General features: G+C 53.4%; 7 protein-coding genes and 1 non-coding gene across 8 annotated transcripts; 2 read left to right on the forward strand and 6 right to left on the reverse strand.

Annotated features, from left to right (window-relative positions):
• Positions 1 to 82: 82 nt before the first annotated feature.
• BDP81DRAFT_328477 (uncharacterized protein) lies at positions 83 to 2,186 on the reverse strand (the record flags this gene model as incomplete). Its single annotated transcript, XM_060585219.1, has 2 exons — positions 83 to 1,891; positions 1,953 to 2,186. 2 exons carry the CDS (start codon positions 2,184 to 2,186, stop codon positions 83 to 85), a joined length of 2,043 nt encoding a protein of 680 aa, XP_060441111.1.
• Positions 2,187 to 4,085: 1,899 nt separating this feature from the next.
• Positions 4,086 to 4,184, forward strand: BDP81DRAFT_t276. Its single transcript has one exon. It is a non-coding gene; the product is annotated as a tRNA-Leu (tRNA).
• A 59-nt stretch (positions 4,185 to 4,243) lies between these two features.
• BDP81DRAFT_436153 (putative MFS transporter) lies at positions 4,244 to 6,077 on the reverse strand. The gene is made up of 5 exons (XM_060591109.1): positions 6,057 to 6,077; positions 5,310 to 6,001; positions 4,955 to 5,244; positions 4,793 to 4,890; positions 4,244 to 4,716 (listed from the first exon to the last, which is right to left on the reverse strand). Exons 2-5 carry the CDS (start codon positions 5,596 to 5,598, stop codon positions 4,500 to 4,502), a joined length of 894 nt encoding a protein of 297 aa, XP_060441112.1. The 5' UTR covers positions 5,599 to 6,001; positions 6,057 to 6,077; the 3' UTR covers positions 4,244 to 4,499.
• Positions 6,078 to 8,427: 2,350 nt separating this feature from the next.
• On the reverse strand, positions 8,428 to 10,563 carry BDP81DRAFT_436166 (uncharacterized protein). The gene has a single exon (XM_060591110.1). It carries the CDS (start codon positions 10,121 to 10,123, stop codon positions 8,741 to 8,743), a length of 1,383 nt encoding a protein of 460 aa, XP_060441113.1. The 5' UTR covers positions 10,124 to 10,563; the 3' UTR covers positions 8,428 to 8,740.
• Positions 10,564 to 14,340: 3,777 nt separating this feature from the next.
• BDP81DRAFT_397896 (uncharacterized protein) lies at positions 14,341 to 15,699 on the reverse strand (the record flags this gene model as incomplete). Its single annotated transcript, XM_060588385.1, has 1 exon — positions 14,341 to 15,699. One exon carries the CDS (start codon positions 15,697 to 15,699, stop codon positions 14,341 to 14,343), a length of 1,359 nt encoding a protein of 452 aa, XP_060441114.1.
• Positions 15,700 to 15,939: 240 nt separating this feature from the next.
• On the reverse strand, positions 15,940 to 17,085 carry BDP81DRAFT_409450 (Metallo-dependent phosphatase-like protein; the record flags this gene model as incomplete). The annotated part of the gene is made up of 2 exons (XM_060589078.1): positions 15,940 to 16,726; positions 16,788 to 17,085. 2 exons carry the CDS (start codon positions 17,083 to 17,085, stop codon positions 16,002 to 16,004), a joined length of 1,023 nt encoding a protein of 340 aa, XP_060441115.1. The 3' UTR covers positions 15,940 to 16,001.
• Positions 17,086 to 19,358: 2,273 nt separating this feature from the next.
• Positions 19,359 to 21,356, reverse strand: BDP81DRAFT_99128 (ferric reductase like transmembrane component). The gene is made up of 3 exons (XM_060596558.1): positions 21,054 to 21,356; positions 19,478 to 20,995; positions 19,359 to 19,420 (listed from the first exon to the last, which is right to left on the reverse strand). The coding sequence occupies exons 1-3, from the start codon at positions 21,215 to 21,217 to the stop codon at positions 19,387 to 19,389; spliced, it is 1,716 nt and encodes a 571-aa protein (XP_060441116.1). The 5' UTR covers positions 21,218 to 21,356; the 3' UTR covers positions 19,359 to 19,386.
• Positions 21,357 to 21,937: 581 nt separating this feature from the next.
• On the forward strand, positions 21,938 to 23,088 carry BDP81DRAFT_453050 (uncharacterized protein; the record flags this gene model as incomplete). Its single annotated transcript, XM_060592797.1, has 5 exons — positions 21,938 to 21,957; positions 22,026 to 22,157; positions 22,429 to 22,675; positions 22,762 to 22,848; positions 22,954 to 23,088. 5 exons carry the CDS (start codon positions 21,938 to 21,940, stop codon positions 23,086 to 23,088), a joined length of 621 nt encoding a protein of 206 aa, XP_060441117.1.
• Positions 23,089 to 24,617: the final 1,529 nt, after the last annotated feature.

Consider the following 24,617-nt stretch of genomic DNA (forward strand, 5'->3'; position numbering starts at 1 on the left):
ATTTTCGATGGTCTCTGGACTAGAAAAGGGGTGTCTTGTGTTATTCATCCATTTCATGAAATAATTCCTAAGGATCATGATTTCAATGTTCCTTCCGTTTAGGATCTTGTAGCCGCGCTAATTCCAATAAAAGCCTGTAATTGTAAATCGCAAAGTCCACCTCACGCAAGGATCTGGAATGCCATTCTCTCCCCTGCATTGCAATGCTCCTGGCTCGTTCCTGGCCGCTATCGGTCGTGGTCAAGTATGCAATAAGCTCAGGTAACTCTTCCATGCCCAGACTAACCGGCACATAATGTGTCCAAGGCATGAGACGTTCGTCATGCCACTCCCGGAGAAGAGTCTGCTTCAGTGGCATAGACTTTGATGCTAGTAGCTTGTGATAGCGCCCGCTGATACCGTTCCCGTCAAGATCGAAGACGAGCCGTGAGCGGAGCGCTTCGTTCTTGTCGACCCAAGACCTCACATTGAAGTACGAGTGTTGGTCTCTGCATTGTGTCCTCCGGCACTGGAACAACCTCGTGAAAGCGACGTCGTACAGACGACTGTTCAAAAAGCTTGAGGTCACACGCTCAACCACGCCGTTGACTAGTCTCAAGTAGGAGTGATGCTGTTTCTCGGGCTGTTGCAGGTTCTGTGCCAAAGCCACGAATCTTTGGCGGTGATAATCCTTCCAACGGCCATCTGCAGCAAAACCACCCGTGCTGGACCCAGCCCAATAGACGTTATTTCGTTTCTTGTCCCACTCGATATCTTGATCGTCGGCATACTGGAATTCGTCCTCCAAATATGCCGGGCTCGGGTAGACAATATCTCCCATCGAGGAGAGAGCCCCAGTGGATAAGACAGGCACCAGTCCTTCGATCAAACGGAACGACTTTGGTATTGCAATGAGACCGTGTAAGGAGACGTGATGGGGATTCTGGCACAGATCAGCAGCCATGGACGGGTCTGACACGAAACCAATGGTTTCGACGGTCGAGTTGTTCGTCTCGTATGTGCTCCTCGTGTGTTTTGGTGCAAGACTACCATGATCTGAGCAGTGTTTTGTGATTTCTTTACCGACCGGTCGTCCCGACATATTCTTTAAATTAAGGCGTTCATTGCCGAATGAAGGCCGGCCACCCACATTTCTTGCCGCCTGGGAAGGGAGGAGAATTCGCGGCTCGTCAAGGTGATTTGCAAGAAAATTCACATCCGGGACCTTGCTGTGATCCAGTCCCTTCAACAACTTATTGAATGAAGCCGCAATATTTCTGTCGAAAGTACGGTATGCGTGCTTGCAATGGGTTGTAGCTCGTGCTGATGAATAGGAGCAAAACCAAAGATCACTTCCCGTGGTTTCATAAGCCGAGCGCATTACTTGACTGACGTCTTCGCCGCTCATCTTCAGGAAAGGTGATACAGCGTCAAATATCATATCGAAATCGTCGATGATGGGAGACTGGTTCGCTATTGCAAAGTCAAACCACGTTTCAAAGCCTGGAGGTGGTTCCGCCTTATATCGACGAACGTAATCGGCATGGACTGCCGTGTAGTTTGTCGATTGCGTTCTCAGCAAGTGTTGGAATTTGATGTCTCCTTCTCGGCTGAGAATCTCCACAGGATGTTTCTCAGAGTAATCATCAAATGTGTGGGCTGTAGAAAGTGCATCTCTGGCGACATAGAGATTGATGATGTAGGGGCCGAGAGAAGCAAAAGCCAGTGCCCATAGTGTTGGAACTCTCTTCGCCGGCTTGGGTACCAGGTGTGCCATGTTACCTAATGCCAGTATCGACACCACCACATGTGAGATTGCTTGGAACTCTGAGGCTTGCGCAAAGGGGTCAAGAGTTGCCGCGATTCCGAATGTCCCTATCGCTGGTGCAATGCGCCAAGAAGTGCGTTCGGCCTGATCGGATAATGTCAGTCTCGAGACTTGCAGAGTAAGTAGATCACAAGAAGCCAAGTACAGTTCTTGCCGTATAATACCATGTCAACGCCTTAGAAATGCCCAAGAATACTGTGGCCGGAACATGGATCGTCGTGAAGTCGAAAACACTGGCGTCAAGGATCAAGCATGCAATGACCAAGACCACGACCCGAGGAGCCAATGCAGTGACCGATTCCTGAAGGGATACTCTCGGCAAAAATTGCACATGGCATGCTGCGCTAGCATGCTCAAAGGACGCATAGACGGTCAACATCGCAATGGCTGGAATAGCAGCGAAGGCAGACGCTCTGAGATCCCAGCCACATAGTGTGAAAGCCGCAAAAGTTCCGATCAAAAACGTTCCAGGTATCGTTGCATAAAGCAAGTATGACATTTTCGGACGGATTGACGGCATAGTATCGGATGTCGTGGAATCGGATCCGGAGAAGCCCTTGTGAGCGAGGAAAAGGAGCGGGGATAGAATTGGCTAGAAGTTCTATTAGTTAGAAAAGAGGGACAGGCACAGTAAAGAGGGATTGGAGAGACGAATGATACTGACCAGGAAGACTATGGTAGTCTTGTACTCTGCTCTGTACACCGAGACCACAACGATAGCAAAAGCAACTGCCCAGATGGATGCGGAGCCTGCGGCAACCCCGAAACCGGGACTTTGAAGGACAGGAGACGGGAGGCTGTTCTTCGAGGTCTTTCTGTCTCCCAGACTGTATGGGTTTTGTCGAGTACTTCGGTAGAGGAATGGTAGTACCAGCCAGCAAAGCAGCTCAGACCATAGCTCAGCGGCGTTGGAGGAGAGATACTGCGTCACAATGGTATAGATTGCGGCAGCTCCTGCTGGTCCCGTGATGGAGCCGAACTCCTCGATAGACTGCCATTGGAACATAGGGACAATCTTGACTGTTATTCTTGATAGACTGTGAAAGAGATCTATTGCGAAAGGCAAACGATTGCAGTGGATAAAGCAGGAACAATCATCTTTGTAAAATCAATACCGAGTCCGATGATGAACGTAGACGTAGGGAAAGAGGTGCAGATGAGGCGGGGCACTCAGCAGCCTAGCAGGGTTTTACAACCATGATTCAGGAGGTAACAAACAGCATACACGATGAGGAAATAGGAATGTGACCCTGGTAAGCAGCAGGGGGGTTGATCAAAGGGATTTGATGTATGACTTATGCTAGATACCGCTGTTTGGCTGTCCAGAAACACGATGGGGAGCACGGCAGGATCCATAACGGAATATCCGAACCGCCAGTAACTCTTGTACAGCAATTCATTGATGATGAAGATCAACGGCAGCTCAAACACACATCAGTGTGTAGAGAAGCTAGGATGCTTTGAATTATACGAGGCTCGTCCCATCTGTCTCCGAGAAAGAAAGAGATCAGAGCCAAGACACCAACCGAAGCCGGGCGACAAGCCCGTCGCGACCGGGCGGCTCAACCGATCCCCCTCCCAACTCATCCAATCATACAATGCGCTCTTGTGACGGTGTCACTGCTAACAGATTCCGAGAGAAAGACAGCTCTTGGTACGGATGTGGGCCGCGAGGCGGAGTAGCGTTGGCATGACGCGTTTGGTAATTACTCAAGAAGTGCCAATTTCTAGGCAGCAGTAAAAGAAAAAGAGTCGAGGGCGTTCTGTGGCTCTACGGCCCCGCGATTCGGAACGGAGCCGAGCTACTCGGGCTGGGAGAAATGGTTAAAACGAACTGTATTGAGTCGGCGCATTTGCATTGTGTTATCCTTGCGCCTACTTCAAGTGGGATGATGCTGGCGAAAGAGCGAAGTGACGAGTACTTGACCGTTGGAGTTCCGCATTCGAGCCGCCATCGGGCGTCAGAGACTCACTTAGCCAATGTAGATCTGATCCTTCAGACTACCCATGGTGCGGAGTGCCTCAGAGATGCTTGTCAATCAAGCTCAATTCTTTGTTGCGCCCTTCTTTGCTGATACCTTTGATGCAGAAGAGATAAGTTGAGGTATTTTGTTCAGTAAAGAACACTCGGAACATAGGCCTGAGCGATTGACGATCTCCGATGTTTGCGCGTCCAGGGAAAATGATTAGAGAAATATCTGTTGTTGCACTCACAAATCGTCGACCTTTCTGCGATACCGGTATGTATGACATTGCCCCCGAGATTTTTCAACCAATAGGAAGGGTGGCCGAGTTGGTTATGGCGCCAGGTTAAGGCCAGCTTAACATCTGTTTCCTGGTGGGGCAACCCGCGCGAGTTCGAGTCTCGTCCCTTTCATTTTGCCGTTTTTTTTTTGGACTGTAGAACAGCTCCATAACGGCATTTGGTCGATGATCTCGACTTATTTCTACTTTTGCAGCCAGAATTTGGCTAAACAGAGGTGGATATAAGGGCACAAGACGTTGCGGCCGCCACCAAGTGACCCTCGACACCTGGAGTGAGTACTCTCTTCTCTTCAACGGGGGTATCTATTATGTCATCCTTCACTAAGTCTGAACAGGCATCTATCTCTTCACCGCTTGTCAAACGTCCGGCATATTCTCTCATCATCTCTTTCTAACCGTCATTCCACTAACGTCTTCAAGCATTACCTCAAATAGTGTACCGGAACCGCGGACTCTCATCGCCCAGCTCCGCCAGCTCGTCATCAGAGAGGTCGGCATACTTGCTCTCCACGCGACCGCCCTCTCGCTGCTTGTTCTCCCGCCAGTACCAGAACCACATGAAGCCGTACATACACGTCGCCATACCGACCATGCTCAGTGTCACGGCGTGGCCGCGGATGTATCGTGGCTTGTCGATTGCTCGGCTGCGGAGGTCAGCTTTATTGACAAAAGAGGGTCACCGTGTGATAGCCTTGAAGGGGGGGGGGGAGGAGAACTCACTAAATGAAGGACGACATGACGCCAGAGCAGTTGCCTATGGTAAGCTGCATACCACTCGCCGTTGTCCGCTTGCCGTATCTCGGCGAGTTATTCGGAAGCTACGAGAAACACCCACATCGTCAGTTTCAACGAGACGGATACATCGAATTCGAGGTAACTCACCCAAGCAAGTGGTAACCCGACTACAACGTACAGCCCGGCCGCGACAAGGAAGCAACCGAAGTAATGAACCCCATTCGACGTCGGTGATATGAGCACACCGTAGCCGATGACGCTGATGCTCCCAAACACAACACAGAACAGCCCGCGCTTCTGCGTGCGGTCCGAGAGGAAAGCCATGGTCATGTACACCACGGCGCCGAGGAAGTAGCACGGCACAGTCAGCAGCTGCACCTGCGCCGCCGTCCACGTCCCGAGACCGTTGATGATGGTCGGGAGGAAAGTCGAGAAGCCTGCTATGCGTCAGTGACAAACTCTACAAACATCAAGAACGAGGGAGAAAAAAAAAAAGCCTCACCGTAGAGCATCGTATCAGCCCCAAACTGCGCAACGCAAAACACCCACACCTTCCAGTCCATAAACGCCTTGACCATATCCCCCCGACTAAACTCCTGCGCGCTGCTCGTGTTGCCGTACTCCCTGCCCCTCCGCCTCACCAACACCGCCTTCTCCTCCTCGCTCAGAAAGTACGCGCTCCCCGCGTCGTTGGGCAGCGCGAAATACGTCACCACACCAAGCACGACCGTCGGCAGACCCTCGATGATCATGATCCACCGCCACCCGCTCAGCCCAGCAACACCCTCCATGTGCCCGATCCCGTACGCCAACAAACCACCTAGCCCACCGGCGATGGCAGCACTGACGAAGAGGTATCCCACGCGCAGCGCGAGCTCGTGCTTGCTGTAGAAGAAGGTCAGGTAGACGTTCAACCCCGGGAAGAGCCCTGCCTCGACGACGCCCAAGAGGAGGCGGCAGGCGATGAGGGCGCCGTAGGAGTTTACCAGCCCCGTGAGGGTGGCGATGATGCCCCATGAGACTGTGATGAAGGCGATCCAGCGGCGCGGGGTGAGGAGTTTGAGGACGAGGTTGGAGGGGACCTCGAAGATGATGTAGGTTACGAAGAGGATGGAGACGGCGACTTGGAATTGGTTGCCTTGGAGGTTGAGGTCGCGTTCGAGGTTGTAGAGGCGGGCGTTGCCGATGTTGACGCTGTAGGTGGTGTGAGTGCGAGTGTGAAGTTACGGGGATGAACTGTTAGACTCACCGGTCGAGGAAGCTGAAGAGGTAGAGGAGCATCACGAGGGGGACGATGTGCATGTCTAATTTGCGGACAACTTTCTGTTCCGCGATGCTGTCTGCGAGCTCGAGGTCCCGGGCGTCGGTGTCGGGGGAGCTGGTGCCGGGGCCGAGGCCGGTGTCTTCGTCGACGCGGTACTTGCCGGAGGCGTCCATGATCGTCGTGGTCATGCCGGTGTAACGGCGGTGGGCCGGGCGGAAGGGAAAAAAAACTCTAAAAAAAAACTCTACGATGTCCCGGGTGTGCGGGGGTAGTCCGGCGATGAGTGGCTCAGTGAGTGAGAGTTTTGCGCCGGCGATGAGGTTGAGTATGGGCGGGCCTTGATACTCTGAGGGCTGAGAGTAAGTTCTGACAAGCTGTAGACGTAGAGTTGCCGCGAGTTGACTCTCGGAAACCAAGCGTTGAAGGGAGTCGAAAGCTCACTAGATTCCACCTCGTTGTCGTCAATGGGCCACCAAGGAGACCAGATCGCGGGGTTCGGTGCTTCTTCAATGGCGGGGTGAGTATGTGTATGATGTGTGTGTGTGTGTGTGTCGCGCAGACTGCGCAACAATGAGATTTTTTTCCTTCTTTGTAACCTGCCCCTCCAATCCCTATGTCGGCGGGGCCTTTGAAGGGACAATGGCACGATGTTGACTAGTCACCGAAACTCCGCCTAAAAAGCTTGACGGGCTAGAGGGATTGGGATAACTATCAACTTTCCAAGGCCGCTTGTGCGAGTCAGCCGAGTTTGGAATCAATTGAAGGGCTGTCGACTGGTAGGAGAAGAGGCTTAGTTGACGATGATGTACTCCGTAGAGCAAGAGTAAGCAAGGTTGGTCTCAAGAAGAGTCACTCTGAAGCGTGAGAAAACTTGAAGAGTAGCATAAGGTAGATAGATGATCGAGAGAAACACAAACCAGCCCCTCCCCCTCCCCCACGGCGGCGGGATTATCTTTACATGTGCAGATAAGACGGCAAAAAGCCAAGACAACCCTCCCGGGGCCTGGAACGTAGCTATGGTACGGAGTCTAGTTCGGAGCTGCGAGCACTCTGTAAACGCATCGGGAGGCTGGTCTGGTTGATTATCTTGCCTGTTTCATTTGTCAGAGACCCGCCCACGGTGTTGTGTTCTGCCCGTACGGAGTAAATGTAGGAAATACCCGACGTGGTGGCACCGCCTTGCGCTGTGTTTTGGTGCGCGTAAGCAGAAGTGCAGCGCACCACCTACTGCGACACACTGCACTTTACTGTGTTCTCAGATACCCTAGGAAGACATGCAGCCTATCCGTACTCAGTATTGCTTCCAAGTTCCAAGACTTGTTATCGCGATGTTGCGCCTGGAGTCTTGGCTTGCATGTAGAGATAGCTGCCACTGAAATAGTATCGGTAAGTTTGTGGCCGATGGTCAGCAGACTCGCGGATTGTACTCCCGAGTTTGTAGATTGTTGGGTAGGGGAGGTAGCAAAGCGGAATTTCCAACCGCTATTGTTGCAAGCGATTGACAGTACAACATCCATAGAATCAGAGAGTCTCGCGCAACTCCGCAATATTACCAACAATGTCGCCGAGATTCTCAACTGTGATGCCTCGAAGCAACCCTTGATCGGGACCAACTGCAACAACATTGTATGAAAAGCAATGAAGCGTTGCCCGTAGATAAAAACAAGTCACATCACAACGCAGGTTTTTACTCATAACCAGATCAACAATCCGCGACTCAAGGCCTAAAAACAACAAACCAAAATGTTACACCCAGGGACGCAATTATTCGTACACTCGTACACACATATATCCATCCCATCTACCACTTCCCAAACGAAACATCAAGAACTTGGGATGAACAACTGGCCCCTGCCAACAAAATATCACCGTGCTCTCTTTCGTGCATGCATCATCCATCAAGAAACAAACCGTGCTCAGCCAGCTAAAGCATTCTTCAACTCTTCAAAAACCTTCCCCTCTCCCGCTCTCTCTCCCGTGAAGCCTACGGCAATCACAGACAGCCCTTACAAGCAACACCATCCATCCAACTCCGTCTCATCGCGGCGATGATACATTGCGTGACTGAGACCCAGCAAAGCGGATGGATGTCACCCACTCCAAGTCCCATCCCCAGACGCAGTCAGCAACCGCCGCATTCCAACCTGCACGCCACGCTCCCACCGGCAAGCCTCGCAAAACGCAGGCCGCATCCGCCGGGACGCCGTTTGACGTGACGAAAAAGTCTCGAGTATGACCGATCCAGCGGGCTTATTATAATACTCCATCTTTCTCAAAAAGGCATCAGATGCCATCTCACCTTTTTAGCCTCTTTCAACACCTCAAGTAGGAAGTCACCCAAGCTCACAGCGATGGCTTACGACGCAAATCTTTCCTTGTCGTACACATTACGAAGATTATCTATCGAATATCCTCTACGTGGAAATACACCCGCCCCCCCAAAGCAGTCTTATTTCTTTTTTGAAACCTGCTTTCCTTGACTGTTTCTGATAACAATCTGTCCCGCATGGGACTCGATGCAACGCCTTCTCAAAAATGTCCAGGTAAATGACAATCCCTCCTCTGGTTGATTCTTATATGCATTTCCCCCTAGATCTTCCTCCTTCTTTGAATTCCTTCAATCTTCCACAAAAAAAGCTTACAAACTCGTGACAAAAGAGATTATAGCATTACCGATACCTCTCGGTAGGCATCTCGTAGACATCCGGCACGGGACCCGAGTTATACGCCAACCCCGGCGCAGGTCTCGACTGCTGCTGCGGTCTGGGCTGCGATTCACCCATCTCAACGACCTCATCTCCTCCCATCTCTGCGGGTAGGATCCTCGTTCCGCCCAGCTCCTGCGCGCCACCCGTTGGCGGGCGGGAACCGTATCCGGCACCCGCGGGCGAGACAGTGCTGTTCGTCATTGGGCTCACGCTCTGCGAGGGCGGCGAGAGCTGATGCTTGGGCACGGGCTGCCGTCTCTGCGTTCCCGCACCCGCTCCGAGCGCAGCGGCCCCTGCAGCACCACCATATCCAGCTCCCGTCTCGGACATTCTTGCGCCGGGTCCGCCGAGGCCGGGGCCGTTGGGATCGTAAGCGCGCATGTCGTCGAGATCGGCGCGGGAGGGTCGGTTGGCCTTGCGGCGCTTGTAGAGCCAGTATCCGATTCCAATAAGGGCAGCGAGTCCGACGATACCGATACCAACACCGATTCCGGCCTGTGCGCCGGTGGAAAGGCCGCCGCTGCTCGAGTCGCCCGTGCTCTGCGCGCCGCCGGTCGCGGTGGCAGTACCGAGGCTGCCGGTCGTCGGGCCGCTGTCAACGGTGGTGGGCGCGGCGGTGTCGATGGACGTGGAGGTGACGGTCAAGGTGGACTCGACGGTGATTGTGGTCTGGGCGTTGTTGAAAAGGGTGCTGGTGACCATGGAGGTGAGAATTGTGTTCGAGGTCGTGGTAAGGAGAACGGTGCTGGTTCGAGTGGCAAGAAAAGTCGAATCAGCGCCAGCTGAGCCGGAAACGGTGACGGTCACGGTGACGAGAGCGCGCTTCTCGATGACGCCGTATCTTCGGAGATCGTTGCCTTCGGCGGCGGGTGTGATTTGCGCAGCGGGGGCGTCGAACGGAGCGTCGAGGGCGGGAAGGAAGTTGAGACTGCGCTTGGCGAGGACGGTAGAGGTGACATAGTTGGTAACGGTGGCGGTCGCGACATCGTTGCTGGTAATGGTGGTGGTCTGGAAGGTCGTAGATGTGACGACAACGGTCGTGGTAACTGTACGCAAGAAAACTGTGGTCGACGTGACTGTTCCTCCGCCGCCGCCGCCCACGGTGGTCGTGATGGTAACGGTGGTGGTGGCCTCTGCCGCGGCTGAGGTCTCTGCTGTCGTGGCTGCCGGGGTCGTGGCTGCCGCGGTCGTGGCTACGGGTGTCGTGGAGGTTGGCGTTGAGCCGGTACCGGTTTGTCGAGGTCGGAGGACAGGCAAGGGTTTGCTGCCATTATCGACGAAAGGAAAGGCGGTGGTTAAGGAAGACCAGAGTAGGGCCGCGAGGCCGGCTGATCCGAGACGCATGGCTGCGATGCGGTCACTCTACGACGAGTAGAGGACCGAGAATGGGCGCAATGGCAGTGGTGAAGATTGAGGTTGACGTTTCTTGGGTGGAAATGGGAGGTTTAAACGGGGGAGGGGGGGCGAAGAGTCGAAGGCGGATTGATGATGGAGAGGAGGATGCGGCAGTGACCTAGGGTGAGGTAAGGTAAGGCGGGTCGAAAACGAGTGTGAGTGAGTGAGGTAGGTGTGTGTGTGGTGTAAGTACGAGTTGTGTGTGAGTGTGTGTTGTGCCACCGCGGCGAAACACGGTGGAATGGGGATGGCGTCGTACAATTCGGTCGTAGGAAGAAGAAACGAAACGGTGCGAGTAGACGAATGAACACAATCGACGGGGGTGGGAGAAGATGGGAATGGGAGCAGCCGTACGGAGTACGAAGGAGAGGAGGATCAGGTCGGTTAGGTCACGCCGGGTCAGGTTCGGTTGATTACGAGAGAAGACTTTTAGCGGAAGGAATGGAGACGCAAAAGTGCGGGAAAGAGCGATTTGATTTTTAGCATCGATTGGCGACTTCCCTCCGCTGTTCGAGTCCTACGGTATGTTCTTAGACCTCCCACCTCAGGTAATACCTACGGAGTAGTCTTCACAACTTCACAACTTCTCCCTCCCTTGACTCTTGACACGAACATCCTTCTCGAGTCCTAGACCATGCAAAATGCACACACACACACACACACACACACACACACACACACAATGCAGCCAAATCTGCACAAGTCCCAGCCAAGTGCCTGTCTCTCCGCAGCAGTGCAGATTCCGTCGAGCTTAGCGTCCCGGCCGACGGGTGCTAATGGAAAAGCCACTCGTAATAGCGTCCCCCGTCCAAGGTGGCGCGGTTTACTGGTTATTTGCCTGATCTGTCATGGCTCATGAAATGGTACGAATGGTTTGTGTATGGCATTTCCCCCCCTTCTCCTAGGACTCTCTGGTGAACTCCTTACGGATACTGAACTCCGTCTTCTCCGTTAGTCTGACTCTGGCACTGGGCAGCGCTTCTCCTGACAATGATCCATCGAGTCTCTATTCCGTACTCTCTCCACCGTCGGATACTGGGGAGGAACCCGAGCCGACGGTTTGAAAGAGGGGCCCTCTTCAAGAACTTCGAATGAACAAGTGACAGGAAAAAAATAGACAAAAGAGTGGGTGGGAGGGGCGTCGAGGGATTAAACCACTCCATCTGCTGCTCTCCCAAACGGCAGGTCGTCAATTGCTGCTGGCTCGAGGGCAGCCCAAACCCAAAGGAAATAAGACCAAAGGGCGACGGAGCGAAAAAGGCTAACCAATGTTTAATTTGGACAGGCCCAAGTAGGAAACACAATGACACAACCACACAAGGGGGCACAAAAAGGGACGACAATTCCGACACCGAGGGCTCAAAAATCCAGAAAAGCCCGTCGAGGACTCGAGACTCCGAGTCCCTCGACAAGGTCTCTCCCCGCCATCCGAGAGTGTTCTTGATGGTGATGCGCGCCGCTGCTTGGATACCCGCTGATTGCTACAATGGCAGTGCTCGACAAGACCCGTCAATGTCATTGACAGCCCGCGGTGGCCGGGCTCTTCGCACGCACGCACGCACGCCATCATGGGGTGTCCCTGAACCCCTGAGCCAGTGGACCCTGCCATGAGAACCGAGGCGCGGTGTGCCCCCAAACGTGTCTCTATCTCGCTCTGTCCGACCTTGATACCGTTTGGGTTGAAAGAGATGGCATACGGAGAGAATCGACAGCCAGTCGATGGCTATCAGCAAGAGTAGCAGAACTCGGGAGGACGAATGAGTAGCCAGGCGATACACGGCGGACTTCCATTGGGCAATCAGCAGCAATACGAGATTGTCGGAAAACCGCCTTGGTCCCGCGACGACGGTCAACGAAATCTCCCCGTCAACTCCAGTCTCCAGCTAAACCCCCGTGCGACCTGCCCCATCATGCGGACCGCGGGATGAACCCAAGTGGGCAACATACGATGGCTGAGTAACCAAGGGCCCCGACAACGGCCACGACGACGACTACGACAGCGACGCGTAAAAGAAGAAAACATATCGAAACTACCATGATAACGAGGTTTCTTCCACCCGTATATGCATATGCATTGCGCGATGTCTAAAAGTTTCAGAATGTTGCAAACATTCAAGAGTACGGGTACACCAGGACCCTTGATCATGATGCATGTTTCGCTTCTCCCGCCAGGATTGATTACTTTGGATCGCTCCCCCGGCCGTTAAAACCACTTCCGTGTCAACGCCGGCGTGGCGCTGGTTATCCGGGCGTCAAACGACCCTGGATTCCTGGTATCGTCAGCTAGCGCCACATCTGCTCGCATTCGCGCAACTCCTGCTGAAATCGATCTTTTGGCGCTGGGTGGGCCGTATCGCGACATTGACACGCGCCCAAACTTTTTACAGCGTGTCGAGAAAAGAAACAAAATCGCTGGTGTACTGTGGTAGCGGACGACCGTGCTCGTGTCTCACCCTCAACAATGCTTCGTAAACTATCCGTATCCTCGAAGACTTGCAGCTCCATACGGGTAGAGAGAGTAGTGGTGTTAACGTCCCGTCATGCGATCGGCGCGTGGGCAGAATGATATTAGTTTGGGCAGACGCTTACAGCAGACAACGCATAACAACACACACACACACACACACACACACACACACACACACACACACACACACACACACACACACACGCTCACACATTAGGAAAGGAGCCGAAACGGAATACGAGATCGAGGTGCAGCTGCCAGCGCCCCCAGCACCTAGGTCTACAAAACGGTCGGTTTAGGGAGGTGGACTCGTCAACGGCGTCATCCTCTGTAGATCGACATCCGTCTGCGACACGAGAGCAGGTTGTAAGGATTCTCGGGTCTCAAAGATGCTCAAGATAGGAGAAAAGCCCGACACGACCCAATCTCTCCTGAAGTTCAGCTTACCGCAGTAAGCAGTCTCATGGTCGGAGTCTATCAACTCTCAGAAAAGTCCGCTACTCAATCTCCTACCATCAAGCTTCGAAAGTGCCTACCCCAAAAAGAAGAAAGAGGGGACCGCCCGGGACACTCGGGCGTCGAAGACTCCAAAGGACCCAGTGGTTGTATTTCCCGGAAATTGCCCAGAGACACAGCGTCCACCGGCCGGTGAGTATTCCAGTCGCCAGTTGAGCCACACCTCACTCTGAAGTCCAGGCACACGCCGCGCTCACTCAGCTTCTCAGCTTGGGGCTTGACGGAATCTCCTACAACGTCTGTGCCTTACCTCTAAGTGAGTGTGGCTCACATGCTCTTCCTGAGGAATGCATCTCTCAATTCAAGCTTTATTTCTCCAGAAATTGCTCGTCATTTTCCCCATTCTGTACTCACAAGTGCGAGACATTTCACTTTTGCACTATTTGACATGAAGTCGCCTCCATTCCTGCCCGCTCCCTGCCAAGGCCTCAGCTTGAAAGGGTTCGTCTTCCCCATGGGCCTTCACCGGAAGAGCTGAGGGTCTCACTCAGAGTGACTACCTCAACGACCTTACATGATCCTCGCCTCCTCCAACTTTACACCATGATGCCAGAAGCGTACAACGGATGATCATAGGAGATGACTATGGTTGATATGCTCTTATTAGATGAGAATGCTTGTATTTGCCAATACTTACTATCACAAAAAATCACCCAGTAGAAGTAGCCGCGCCATTGTTGGCACCGAGGAATGCAACCAAGATCAAGACGTCAAACGACATCAAGACAGCGGGACCACCAACCAAGTTCTCTACCTCATCCTCATCAAGTCCGGGAAGGACTTGGCCTTGTCGGGCAGCAAGCAACAGCAACCACCAGAAGTCATCGATTTCCCCATCAATCCCCCTCTCGGATGTCGCGGTTCCTCTGATATTCGCCTACGAATACCTAATTGCAAAGTAGAGCAGAATTAGAGAAAGACCGGAGACGGAAGTACGAATGCCATCTAGTAGCTGATGGGATACACGGCACCGAGCCCTTCCTTGGGGGTTCGGTCGCATCAACTCCAGATCTCCTACGCCTAACGGCCAGGACTGTGGCCACGTCGTTGGTGTGCTATGTCGAGGAGTGAGCAACCCTGGCCGCGCCTCTGATTGAGACAACCTGCTTCCGCGAGGTACACATAGGATCGTCTCTACCCGAGCAAAAGAACCCCGAAGCTTCGACGCCGCCAACAGAACTTCTCACCGCGTCTCACTTGCCGTACGCTGTTCCCCGGGGTCTTGAGCGTACGTGACACCACCCAACAGATCCGCCGACGTCCGGACACACAGGGCCCGAAAGAGCTCAACCTCCTGCTCGCCCAATTCCGTGTCCTTTCCAGAACATCTCAGCTCCTCCCGCTCGCCGCCCTCCGCACCGCACGCAATCCAAGCTCGCCTGCTATCCAACCAGGTCGGCATGTTGATCGGCCCATCCCATGTTCTCGTCCAATCGCCCGCGAAGAGGTTGATGGAGGTCAACGAACTTTCTGCGTAATGCCGAATGAATCTCGCAACTTGGAGGGCACTCGTCGCCGTGAGTAAGGGCTTCGCGAGTTGCTCCGCCGGACCGCACGTACCCTCACATCGGATCGGATCGTAGGGGCCCTGTTGACGACGACATTCGCTCGCAACCTCGAGGTATAGCGTGAGGTTGGTCACGGCGGATGGGAGGCCTGACGAGATAGCGCGGAGGTCCTCCCATGGCCACGTGCCGTTGCGGTTGAGGTCGATTGTCAGTGCTTGCAAGTTTGGTGCTAGGTTGCGGATATCTCGTAGCACCTCCTTCGGAAGCACTGGCCTTTTGGACTCTAGGCTTTCTGGTGTTCGCCATTCTAGGTGAGTGAGTGAGCGTCCGTGGTGTTCGAGTATGGGTATGATGGACTGGTTTTGGCCGGCGTCTAGCCAAGAAAGGCTTTCTAGCGAATGCGGTGGTAGCGAGAGGGCAAAGTCTACTGTTGTGCTTCGTTCGAGTCCCAACGTGCGAAGGCTCGGTAGAGAAAACGGAAATTTGCTTTCGACGAGTGTCTCGGAGGGACCGTCGTAGTCTACGATGGAAAGACTCCGGATCTTGGAAAAGTCCATTGCGTCGATCCATAGTTCGATGTTGTTGACTGATCTCTGCTCGTCTGAGAGTAATCTCCATTTCAACCATCTGAAGGCATCACCCGACCAGATCCAGGCACTGAGGTGAGTCCAAGTACTCGGAAGACGTAGGTAATCCCCATCCGTGTCGTAGAAATGATACTTCTCGAGAGATAGGGTGTCGAGTACGGGGAGATATCGTGATGTTCCGGCAGGATCGAGGGGAAGGCTCCAGCGATCGGGTTCTCCTACACAGCCGATCTGCCCGATACGCAGTTCAAGTGTTGTGATTTTGGGACAATGGGTGAGAGCGTCGTGGACTTCAGCTAGGGACTTGTAGTCTGTGTTACTTGGGCTTTGGAAGGACGGCGGCACAGTGACTCTGAGTTCTGGGCCGGAGGGACAAGTGATGGCGTTGGCGGATGAGGCGATTCGGACCCAAATGAAGAATGAGGTGAGAGTACGGATGAGAAACATGATGATTGAAGTCACGATTCTGATGACGCCTCTGATCCTTCTGTTCCTGTTGTGATCCAGCAGCGAATGTGGAAGCTTATCACGTCGGCTGATAACAATTGCAAGGTGTGACCGGGCCTTGTTGGTCGAGACCCTTGTTTGCTGCGCCGCACCCAACCTTCTCCCCATTGGATACGTGTTGCAGAGTGCCTGAAAGACAGAAAAGAGCGTAACATGATGTACATTTCCTAAATACTGGGTGTCTAATATGAAAGCTGCCACAACGCCATGCTATGCCCCTGAATCGCCCTAGATGTCAACGCCTACGATCTATCCGAGAGTTCTCTTGCTTCTACAATCTCTCGGTCCGATTCCTCCCGCTTCCTCTTCCCCTCCGTCTTGGGCGCCATGCATATTTCGCTCCTTGGCAGGTCAATATCGATGATCCAAGGAAAGCGTTGTAATTCACCGTTTGCCTCGAGCGCGGCGTTGACAAACATGGTGCTCTTTGGCTCCGACGAGCTCATATCGGCGCGAAGGTATCCTGCGCTACAGCACCTTTGCCACCTGTAGCGCTCGAGTTTCCCTTCCCTTGTAATCTTGTCTTCCTCGGATTCGAACTGGGTGCCCCCGAGAGTTGCGAGATTATCAACAACCTCCGACTTGCCGTGATCAATATCACCAAAATGTGAGGGTTTGTCAGAGATCTGAGGGCGCCAAGCTACGTTCTTTGCGCCCCAGCCGCCGTGTACGTGTCCGAAACAGTGTAAACGAGGTTGAGACTTTGCAATAGCGACAAAGAGATCCGAACAGCCGATGCGCTTCTGGTCCGCAGACATATCCATGATCCCACGAGGCGGGCCATGCGTGATGACGATATCTGTGTCTGTTTTGATATCGAAGACATGTCCCTCGCTTTCATTGTATGAGAAACCCCAGCGTTCTGATGACGAGGATGATGGCGTGTACGGGCCAGCATAAACCTTGAGCCTGGCGCCGTTCACCAGAGTTAACTCGTGAGTACCCTCATCCAGAAGAAGTATGCCCTCTTTCCTGGCGTCAGTGAAGAGTTTCCTCGCCATTCCGTACCCGCCGAATTCCCGCTCAACTAGATCTGCCTCGAGGGGGGGCGGGGGCGTAGATGCGGTTGGCTTCTTCGATTTTTGCTTTGAATGCCACCGTGTCGAGGAAGAAGTCGTGGTTACCTGCGATGACGAGCGTGAGTGGTGCCTTGAAGGCTTTGAGCATGATGAGGGTTTGGCGGTATTCGTCCATTTTTGAGTGGTGGGTGAGGTCGCCGCAGTGGATGAGGACGTCGACTGGTATGAGTGGCATCGTTTCCGGTGGGAATATGTGGCCGTGTGTGTCTGAGATGATGAGGAATCTGGTTTGGGTTGTGGAAGACATGTTGGTGTTGTGAAGTTGGATGTAGGGTGTAGGAAATTGATGGTCTTGGTTGATTGTTGGAGGTGTTGAGTATGTGATGAGTTGAACATGTATCTTGTATACGATCCAAACCGTCTGGGGAATTAGATACTTATTTATGCGTGAAGACAAGAATCTGGAAAGAACCTCTTCGATATCATTTTGGATTCCCTTGGTTCCCTCACATATAGAGGTCCCTTGATGGTTATCAAGTGACTCAACGGTAGTTGTCAGGGTCTGTGTTGGCGGCAGCAAACTTGGAGGAGGCGAAAGAAGCCGGAAAACATCGAATTACCACGTTCCATGGGAGACTTTTAGTCATCAAATATTAAGATCAGGGCTTGGGGTTGTCTGGCGCTTGTATATCAGGCGCAGTCGCCGTCGTCGCAGCTCTGCCCGTCTTTTCCCTCGTCCTTTAGCGCCAGCGCTCTCTTCATATTCGATACGCCCTGTCTGGGGGGGGGGGGGCGTCAGGAGTGGGAACAGACGACGGTGCCAGCGCCAACATCGAAGGCTTGAAAGACTTCTTTGACATCTACGTGGAATCTAGCCGAGTTGGTGAATGGAAGGAACTTTTCGAGACCCAGTCCAAACTTCCTTGTGGCATCGATGAATATGATAGCTGGCACAAAATAATTCGCTTGAATGTTATACATCTCCCTGGCGAGGTCTGCAAATGCACCGGTCCGGTTTGTGAAAGGTTCACAGTGAAATGTTCTGAGATTAAGTGGTCCGGTAGATGGCTTTTACGCCAGTGATGTCGAAATGTTGTCCATGAGACTGGGAAGCAGCCAAGGTACCAGGAATATACCCTCCAGTGAACGCCAGTGCTAAGTTCATTGAATGAGCAGCATCTATGCTTTTCAGTCAATCCAGTCTTTGACGTCTCCACTATCTTTTGAGATCAGTAATCTTTCTCGCTCCTGACCCCATGAAGCAATCGTTTGTGAATATCACGTTCGATACAGCACCGGCCAAGGTGTTCCAGGTGAAGGCGGGTTCGAAAGTCCGCAAGGAATTCAGTCTGACCGCTCCGGACCAACCCATTCGGCAGCGAAACCCGGCTCCGGAGTGGGGGTCATTGGTGGAGAACCAGCAGGACATTCTCAGCCGGGCAGGGACGGAAGCATCCGCACTCTGGCCTCCAGTGACACGCGAAGCTGGGCGGGAAGAGATGGAACACCAGCCCCTTACATTCTTCTCTTGAAGAAGATAAGATCACGTGAAAACCAGTCACTAGTCACCAAGAAAGTCCCCTTGCTGCCCCGACGCACGAATGAGATACCCGAAATCGCCAAGCAAAGCCAAGCCGTCCCTCGCCCATCATCCCTCACTCCCCATCACAAGAACCAATCAACCATCCCACGCGCGCGGCCCAAAAGTCCCCGTACCTCTCTTTCTCCCTCAATCACTCTGCCATACTTTACCCTCTACCTACCCTGAAAGCAAACAGGCAGCCAAGCAATACAAGAAAAACGGCTTACGACCCTACGGAAAGGAATCCCAACCAGTAACCACGCGCGGCATGTAACGCCCCTTGTTCGTCCGATATCATCCCAGTCGGAGCGTTTTACAATAGGCGTCTCGAAACCCAACAAGGCACGCCCTCCCCAAGCGTCGTCATCTTTACACCAGGTCCGGTGCGTCCGAGCGCTTGCCTCCCCTAGGGCTCAGTCCAAACGGTGGCGAAGGAACTCGAGGAAGGGGATCCCATCCCGCAACGGCTCGAGCTTGGCACGTCTCACCTCATCTCGGAGTTCTTCCCTCACATATGCGCACATACACCACACACCACTGAACAACAAGAAGATGCGGCTGAAGGAAACCAACTGGACTTTTGCAAGAGCCTTGTGCCCTGCTGCATCATGAACTGTCTAAGTATACTGATGATGGCATCGCTAGGTACAATGTAAATGTCGGTAGTAGTAAATAGTATATCCACAAGGGTTGCGGGGATGACGCCCAAGATTATCATCATCCACCGATGCACTTCCTCACTGTCGCCCTCCAAATTCTCCTCCTCCTCTTCTCCGACGGCATGCCTGTGATGCCGTCAACCGTGTCGCCGATACCTGGCATCTTCCTGGTCCCGTGGCGTCCGGCGCAACTGCAACATGCGACCCCGTGGATCAGACTCCATGACAACCCGTCCCTGCTACATCTGATAAATGCTGGCAGAGATAGAGTGGTACAGGCAAGTAACGGCGCTGATATTGTTGACAAATAATATGGTGGAAGAGGGAAACGAAACGAAATTGTTGCCTTTTTTTCTTCGAACTTGGCTTAGAAGTTCTCCTTGCCCCACACGAATGAAAAGCTGCAGTGATGTTAGCGTTGACCTACGTCGTTAGGCTTAGGATGGTGTGTAACTTACCCAGGTTCACTGTACTTGTTGCAGAAAATGTGCAGTGTGCTACCCAAACCCTTGGGACCGCAGAAGAATACACCAGCCTCGGCGGGCGAGTGCAACTTGCGGATACCTCTGAAAATCATGTCCCAGTTGGGTCTACCGAAGTTGGTCGGCGAGCGCAGACCGGTAATGGTATCCTTGTCGGCATTGGCGTCGTTAATCATAATGTTCGTCGCGTCGTCCGCCTTGATCTTGGCCGTCAGGTAAGTGTGGATCTCGATGCGGTTATCGACATCCTGGGCTTCAATGGCGAGAAGAAGGGAGCGGAACCACTCGAAAGAGCCAAAGTCTCTGCAAATCCAGAAGAAGTAGACCTTGCTCAGGCGAGTCTTCTGTTGAGGGTAGTTCATGCGGTACCAGATGGACTTGAGAATGGAAGCGAAGGGCGTAACACCGATACCGGCACCGCAAAGAACCGAGATCTCATACTTGAAAACGTCCTCAGAGGCCGAACCAAAGGGTCCGTCAATGTAGACGCGGGGCAAGACCCGGCGGAGGGCGGGGTCGACTTCGCTGGAATCGCTGTTGACACCGACAACCTTGCTGGCATCGTCCTTCTTCTTGTCCCACTCGCAGCCGAGAGCCATCGATACGGCGCGGGTGAAGTCACCGACAACACGCATGTGGATGGAGATGTAGTCTTCCTCGGGGGCGCTAGTCAAGGTGAACGGGTGGTACTGCCACAGAGAGACAGCAGGGCAGCAGAAGAAAATGTACTGTCCAGCTCTGGTCTTGGTGTGCTCCTTCTTGATCTGGATCTCGCAAACATTGCTGGGGTGCTGGATGACCTTGGAGACGTACGTCTTGTGGCGTCCACGAACCTCACGAGCGACACGCTCAGCCAGATAGACGAAACCGCCGTACATCCAGTACTGCCAAAATACACCAATGGCAGAAGTGCCAATGCTGGTGCAGAATGGAGCAAAGTCGGGCTGAATCATGCAGAAGGCACCGTGGATGGACCAGAAGAAGAAGAATACGATGAACATGTGGTGGGTGTACCAGAAACGCTCGTAGTTGGCACGGCGGGGCTTCTCAACGGAGGTGAAGACCATACCCATCAGCGCGATCAGCATGACATAGCCAGTCCAGCCGGGTCCGGAAACAAAGTTCGCCAGCAGCCAGCCGTAGATTCCGAGGTTGTTCTTGGCGGCGATCTGGGCGAAGTTGTTCCAGTGGGCAATGGTGTGGACCCACGAGAAGAAGACAATGGACCAGGCGGTGGTAATGTGGAAGGTAATGTTCTTGTCAAACTGAATGATTCCGTTGAGCGGAGTTTGGCGGGCCAGAGAGATGAGCGTGCGGCAGACGGGGAAGAGGACCAAAGCGACGTCAACGTGAAGCACCAGCGCAGCTGAACGTGCAATGATAAATGTCGGGCCAAATGTATCTCTCGCTATTTGCAAGTTGTCCTTGAGGGCAAAGTTGACCGAGGCAAATGCGAAGACGAGACCGTGAAGAACGAGGAACACAAAAACGAATCTATTTGCAGTTAGAACCTGTTGACTGGGAAGAGAAATGGGCGTGGGTAGACACGTACACTCTTCGGTATCCCTCGTTAATCATCCAACGATCGAAGCGCTCCCGCATCGTCAAATCCTTTTGCTTCTCCTGCGTCATCTCTCCGGAGAGAAGCATGCGGGTAAGAGGTGTCCATCTTGATCGTTCCGAGGGCTTCTCGGAGCCTGCGTAGTAGTAATCCATGACTGGCGATTCGGTCTGGCTGTCGCTAGCCAGGGATTCTTTCGACGGTCGTTCTCTTGCTGAGTTCCTTCCGATCCGAAATATCCCAGTAGCGGGTTGGTCTTCTTCTCGACTCTTTCTCGGATTTCAATTAAACGTCCCCGTCGGTTCTTTTCCTTCCCTAATCGAGGTGATTTCTATCGTCGTGGTGGTGGCGGTGTGCGAATGATCGCGGGTATAATCGAACGTTGGGGATTGGTTCAGAGCCTGCTGAATGGGCGCAGAAGATAATGCATCTAAATGAAAGTAGGCGAAAAGAAGAGAAGAGTCGATCCAAGAAGCACGCGCGAACCCAGAAAAAAGAGCGGAAATTCGAGCCTGCGATCCGTTGGTCACTGGGTCAGCGAAGTTGACGGCTTCACGCGCGAGGCGGTAGAACGATGGAAGGTGGTGGGAGGGGGCACGGAGCTGGAATGTAAATGACAGAAGGTGGCGGGAGGAAGCAGAAAAGAAGAAGAGGCGAGGGGTTTATGGCGCACAACAGAGTTTTGGAGACGCAGAAGAGAGTGTCCGGGAGAGTGTTGCGGCTTCTGCTGCTGCTGCTACTACTTTTCTGCTGGTAGAAGAGGAGGAAGAGGGATGGGTGGCAGGGGGAGTGTAGGAAACATAATGTGATTTTGTGTCGATGATACAAGCCACGCACGCTGCTTGGTTCGAACTTCGCACACTTACCTGCACACAATGCCTGCACTCGGCGGCTGGTTAGAATTATTGGTATTCGCGGGGGAGGGTTGAGAGGATTGGCGATATTACTTGTTCCTACTTGCAGTAGCGGAAAGGGGTGTGAGAGATGGACGCTGGAAGAAGGGGGAAAAGGAAGTCAAAAGTGCAGCGTCCGGGAGGTGGGCGATCACAGGATGAAGAGGAGTGAGAGCGAAGTCTCGGGTGTGAAGTGTGAGAGGTGTGTGAGGTGGATGCGTTCTGGTTCAGGGCGGGGAGTGGAGGGGGGCAAGGGGAGGGGAGGGTGGCAGGGGTGCTTCAGGACAAGGGGGGGGTAGGGATAGGGGGGGGGTCGTGTGGTGGGCAGAGGGAGGACGGCCTCGCAGGTCTCGAACGGTGAGTGAGCATCCGCTGGTCACGTTTTCATGTAGCAAGAGACGCGGCAGCAGATGTTATTCATCAGTTCAAGGATACACAAGCAATGTTCATAGTAATAACTCAGAATGATGTAGGAAGTATCAAGCTGTCAAGACAGGTGCATGTTCAGGTACGGAGACAGGTAACAAGGCCAAGGAAGCCGATGCAGGTGCACTTCTTGTTGTCGGTCTCAGTGACAAGCCGAGATGGTGCGAGAGCCTGCGACATTATGCCTACGGTGGCTCGAGAGACAGGGTATCGATGAGTATTGGTTACCGCAGGGCCTCCCGTATGAAGGCAAGGTTTCCAGGGTATGGGGAGAACAACCACATGGGTGGATGGGTGTGTGTATTCAAGAACGATGGTGTGCGTGATGAGACCACGGACGACGACTAGTAAGAGATAGCATCAACGAAAACAACATAAAGATAAGAAGACGAGACGCGAGGAACAAGTGGGAAAGGGGTTTACGATGCAACTCGGGAGTGAGAGGTGAGACTGAGACTGAACATGAAGTGAGTATGAGAGTGAGAGTGATTGGTAGAGAGTGTGAGAGAGAACAGACCATCCGCACAGAGCAGTGATGGCGCAGAAATGCAGCTGGCGCAAACGCGTTGCAGATACGGCACGGCAAGGCAGCCCGTCGTCACTCGGCCGGCGCGGACGGCGGACGGACGCTTCTCTCGCGTGCCACTGCCACATTTACTCAGATCGAGGATTCGACTCACCTCACTCGAGATGGGGACTGGAGTTGAATACCTAGAAGGAAGGAAAAAAACGTCTGAGCATGGTCCCAGGGCAGGGATGCCAAGCTGCTAGAGCCTCAGGGGGCCAGGCCACATTACGCTTACTTGGGCGGGTCCGGAGATGTCCTCGGCCAATCATCGGCTACTGATCAATGCAGGTACAATGTTCTTGCCGCGCTGCTTCGGGACGGTGCATTTCTGCATCTGCGCTTGCCTTTCGTGCCTTTCGTGCCTCTCTCTTTCCCTCCCGTCTCTGCACCGGTATTCGTAAGCATGCAAGTACTAGAAGTACAAGGTTCAAGTCCGTCGTTGTCGAGGGCAAGACTCACCGGACGGTCTTGTCAAGTTGGGAATGACATCGCGATATTGCTTCAGGTTAACCAAGGCCGGCAGGCGCCAGCCAAGTCCCTTCATAGCACGAATACACTGCAGGTGGCCAGGCCGTGGCGAGATTCTTTGCTTCCATAGGCCCAATCGAAAACGACGACCCCGCCACGGGAACGAAGCCCAATGGTCCATCCGTCTCACCGACTCTGCCTGTCTTCCGAGTCTTGGTTTTTCTGTCTATCCCTCTTCTTCTTTTACGGATACACTGATACTCAGCTTCTACCCATTGAACGTGGCTCACCACCGCAGAATCCCATACTCCGTACATACACATCATTCCATCCATACCCCCCAAAAGTCATGGTCCCGGCCTCGACGCGCGCTTCCTGGCTGACGCAGCCCTCCTTTTGTGGGGCCTCGTTCCCGTTCCTGGGACACAAGGCCGTTGGAACGGGCTGGACGGCATCGCGCACCCACTAGGTTCCCTACCTTAATATCGAAAGAAGCCTACCTTATTCGGACAGCCACAGTCTGGGATCACCGTCCTCGTCCGCCAATCATATCTACCGTGCTCGACTCCCGGAATCCACTCTCATCCAGCTCAGCTTCGTCGGACGCTGGCCGTATCAAGAATTTCGGCCGACAACGAGCCGCCGACGACGACGGTGTTGACCGTATCCGTACAGCTAATTAATCGTCAAGCAGCCAAGCCTTTTGGACATCTGCAGTCCATATTACCATCACGGAGCATGCCGAGATAATCCACACCTAGCGACGGATACGGATAACTCGCTTCATCGCACAGCAGTATGCCCCTGGGCCTCGAGATGATTATCCCACCGGAAGTCAGATACGGCAAACCCTCTTCAATACAAAAACATGTTGTCGATATTCAATTTGCCATAGGGCAATGCAGGAAATCTCATCAGCCCCTTCCGCCTCACCACGGTCGTCTACGCCTCGTTGCTGTTTGGGCCACGTTTGGAACAAGGCTGGTCTCCCGCATCACATGTGGGTAATGAGGCCATAATCCCCCGCGGCCTACAAACTTCCAAACCGCCCAGTTGCACATCGATACGCCCCCAGCCAACAAGTACGGAGCACCACACTACGTCTTGACGAAAGCCAGGCGCAATCGGTGGCCGGTTCGTCGCCCATTCCTCGCCAGTCGTCACCGCAGTGGCTCCCAAACAAGACAAGGGCGAGCTTCA

The sequence above is a fragment of the Colletotrichum phormii genome (assembly GCF_030913505.1).
Source record: "Colletotrichum phormii strain CBS 102054 chromosome Unknown BDP81scaffold_21, whole genome shotgun sequence".
NCBI classification, from domain to species: Eukaryota; Fungi; Ascomycota; class Sordariomycetes; order Glomerellales; family Glomerellaceae; genus Colletotrichum; species Colletotrichum phormii.

Coding starts and splice junctions, on each gene's coding strand:
- BDP81DRAFT_436153 (XM_060591109.1), bottom strand. CDS start 5,598: ATGGAGGGTGTTGCTGGGCTGAGCGGGTGGCGGTGGATCATGATCATC. Junction 5,245..5,309: donor GGCTGATACGATGCTCTACG/GTGAGGCTTTTT, acceptor GACGCATAGCAG/GCTTCTCGACTTTCCTCCCG. Junction 4,717..4,792: donor GTCATGTCGTCCTTCATTTA/GTGAGTTCTCCT, acceptor TGACCTCCGCAG/CCGAGCAATCGACAAGCCAC.
- BDP81DRAFT_436166 (XM_060591110.1), bottom strand. CDS start 10,123: ATGCGTCTCGGATCAGCCGGCCTCGCGGCCCTACTCTGGTCTTCCTTA.
- BDP81DRAFT_99128 (XM_060596558.1), bottom strand. CDS start 21,217: ATGGATTACTACTACGCAGGCTCCGAGAAGCCCTCGGAACGATCAAGA. Junction 20,996..21,053: donor AACGAGGGATACCGAAGAGT/GTACGTGTCTAC, acceptor AACTGCAAATAG/ATTCGTTTTTGTGTTCCTCG. Junction 19,421..19,477: donor AACAAGTACAGTGAACCTGG/GTAAGTTACACA, acceptor ACATCACTGCAG/CTTTTCATTCGTGTGGGGCA.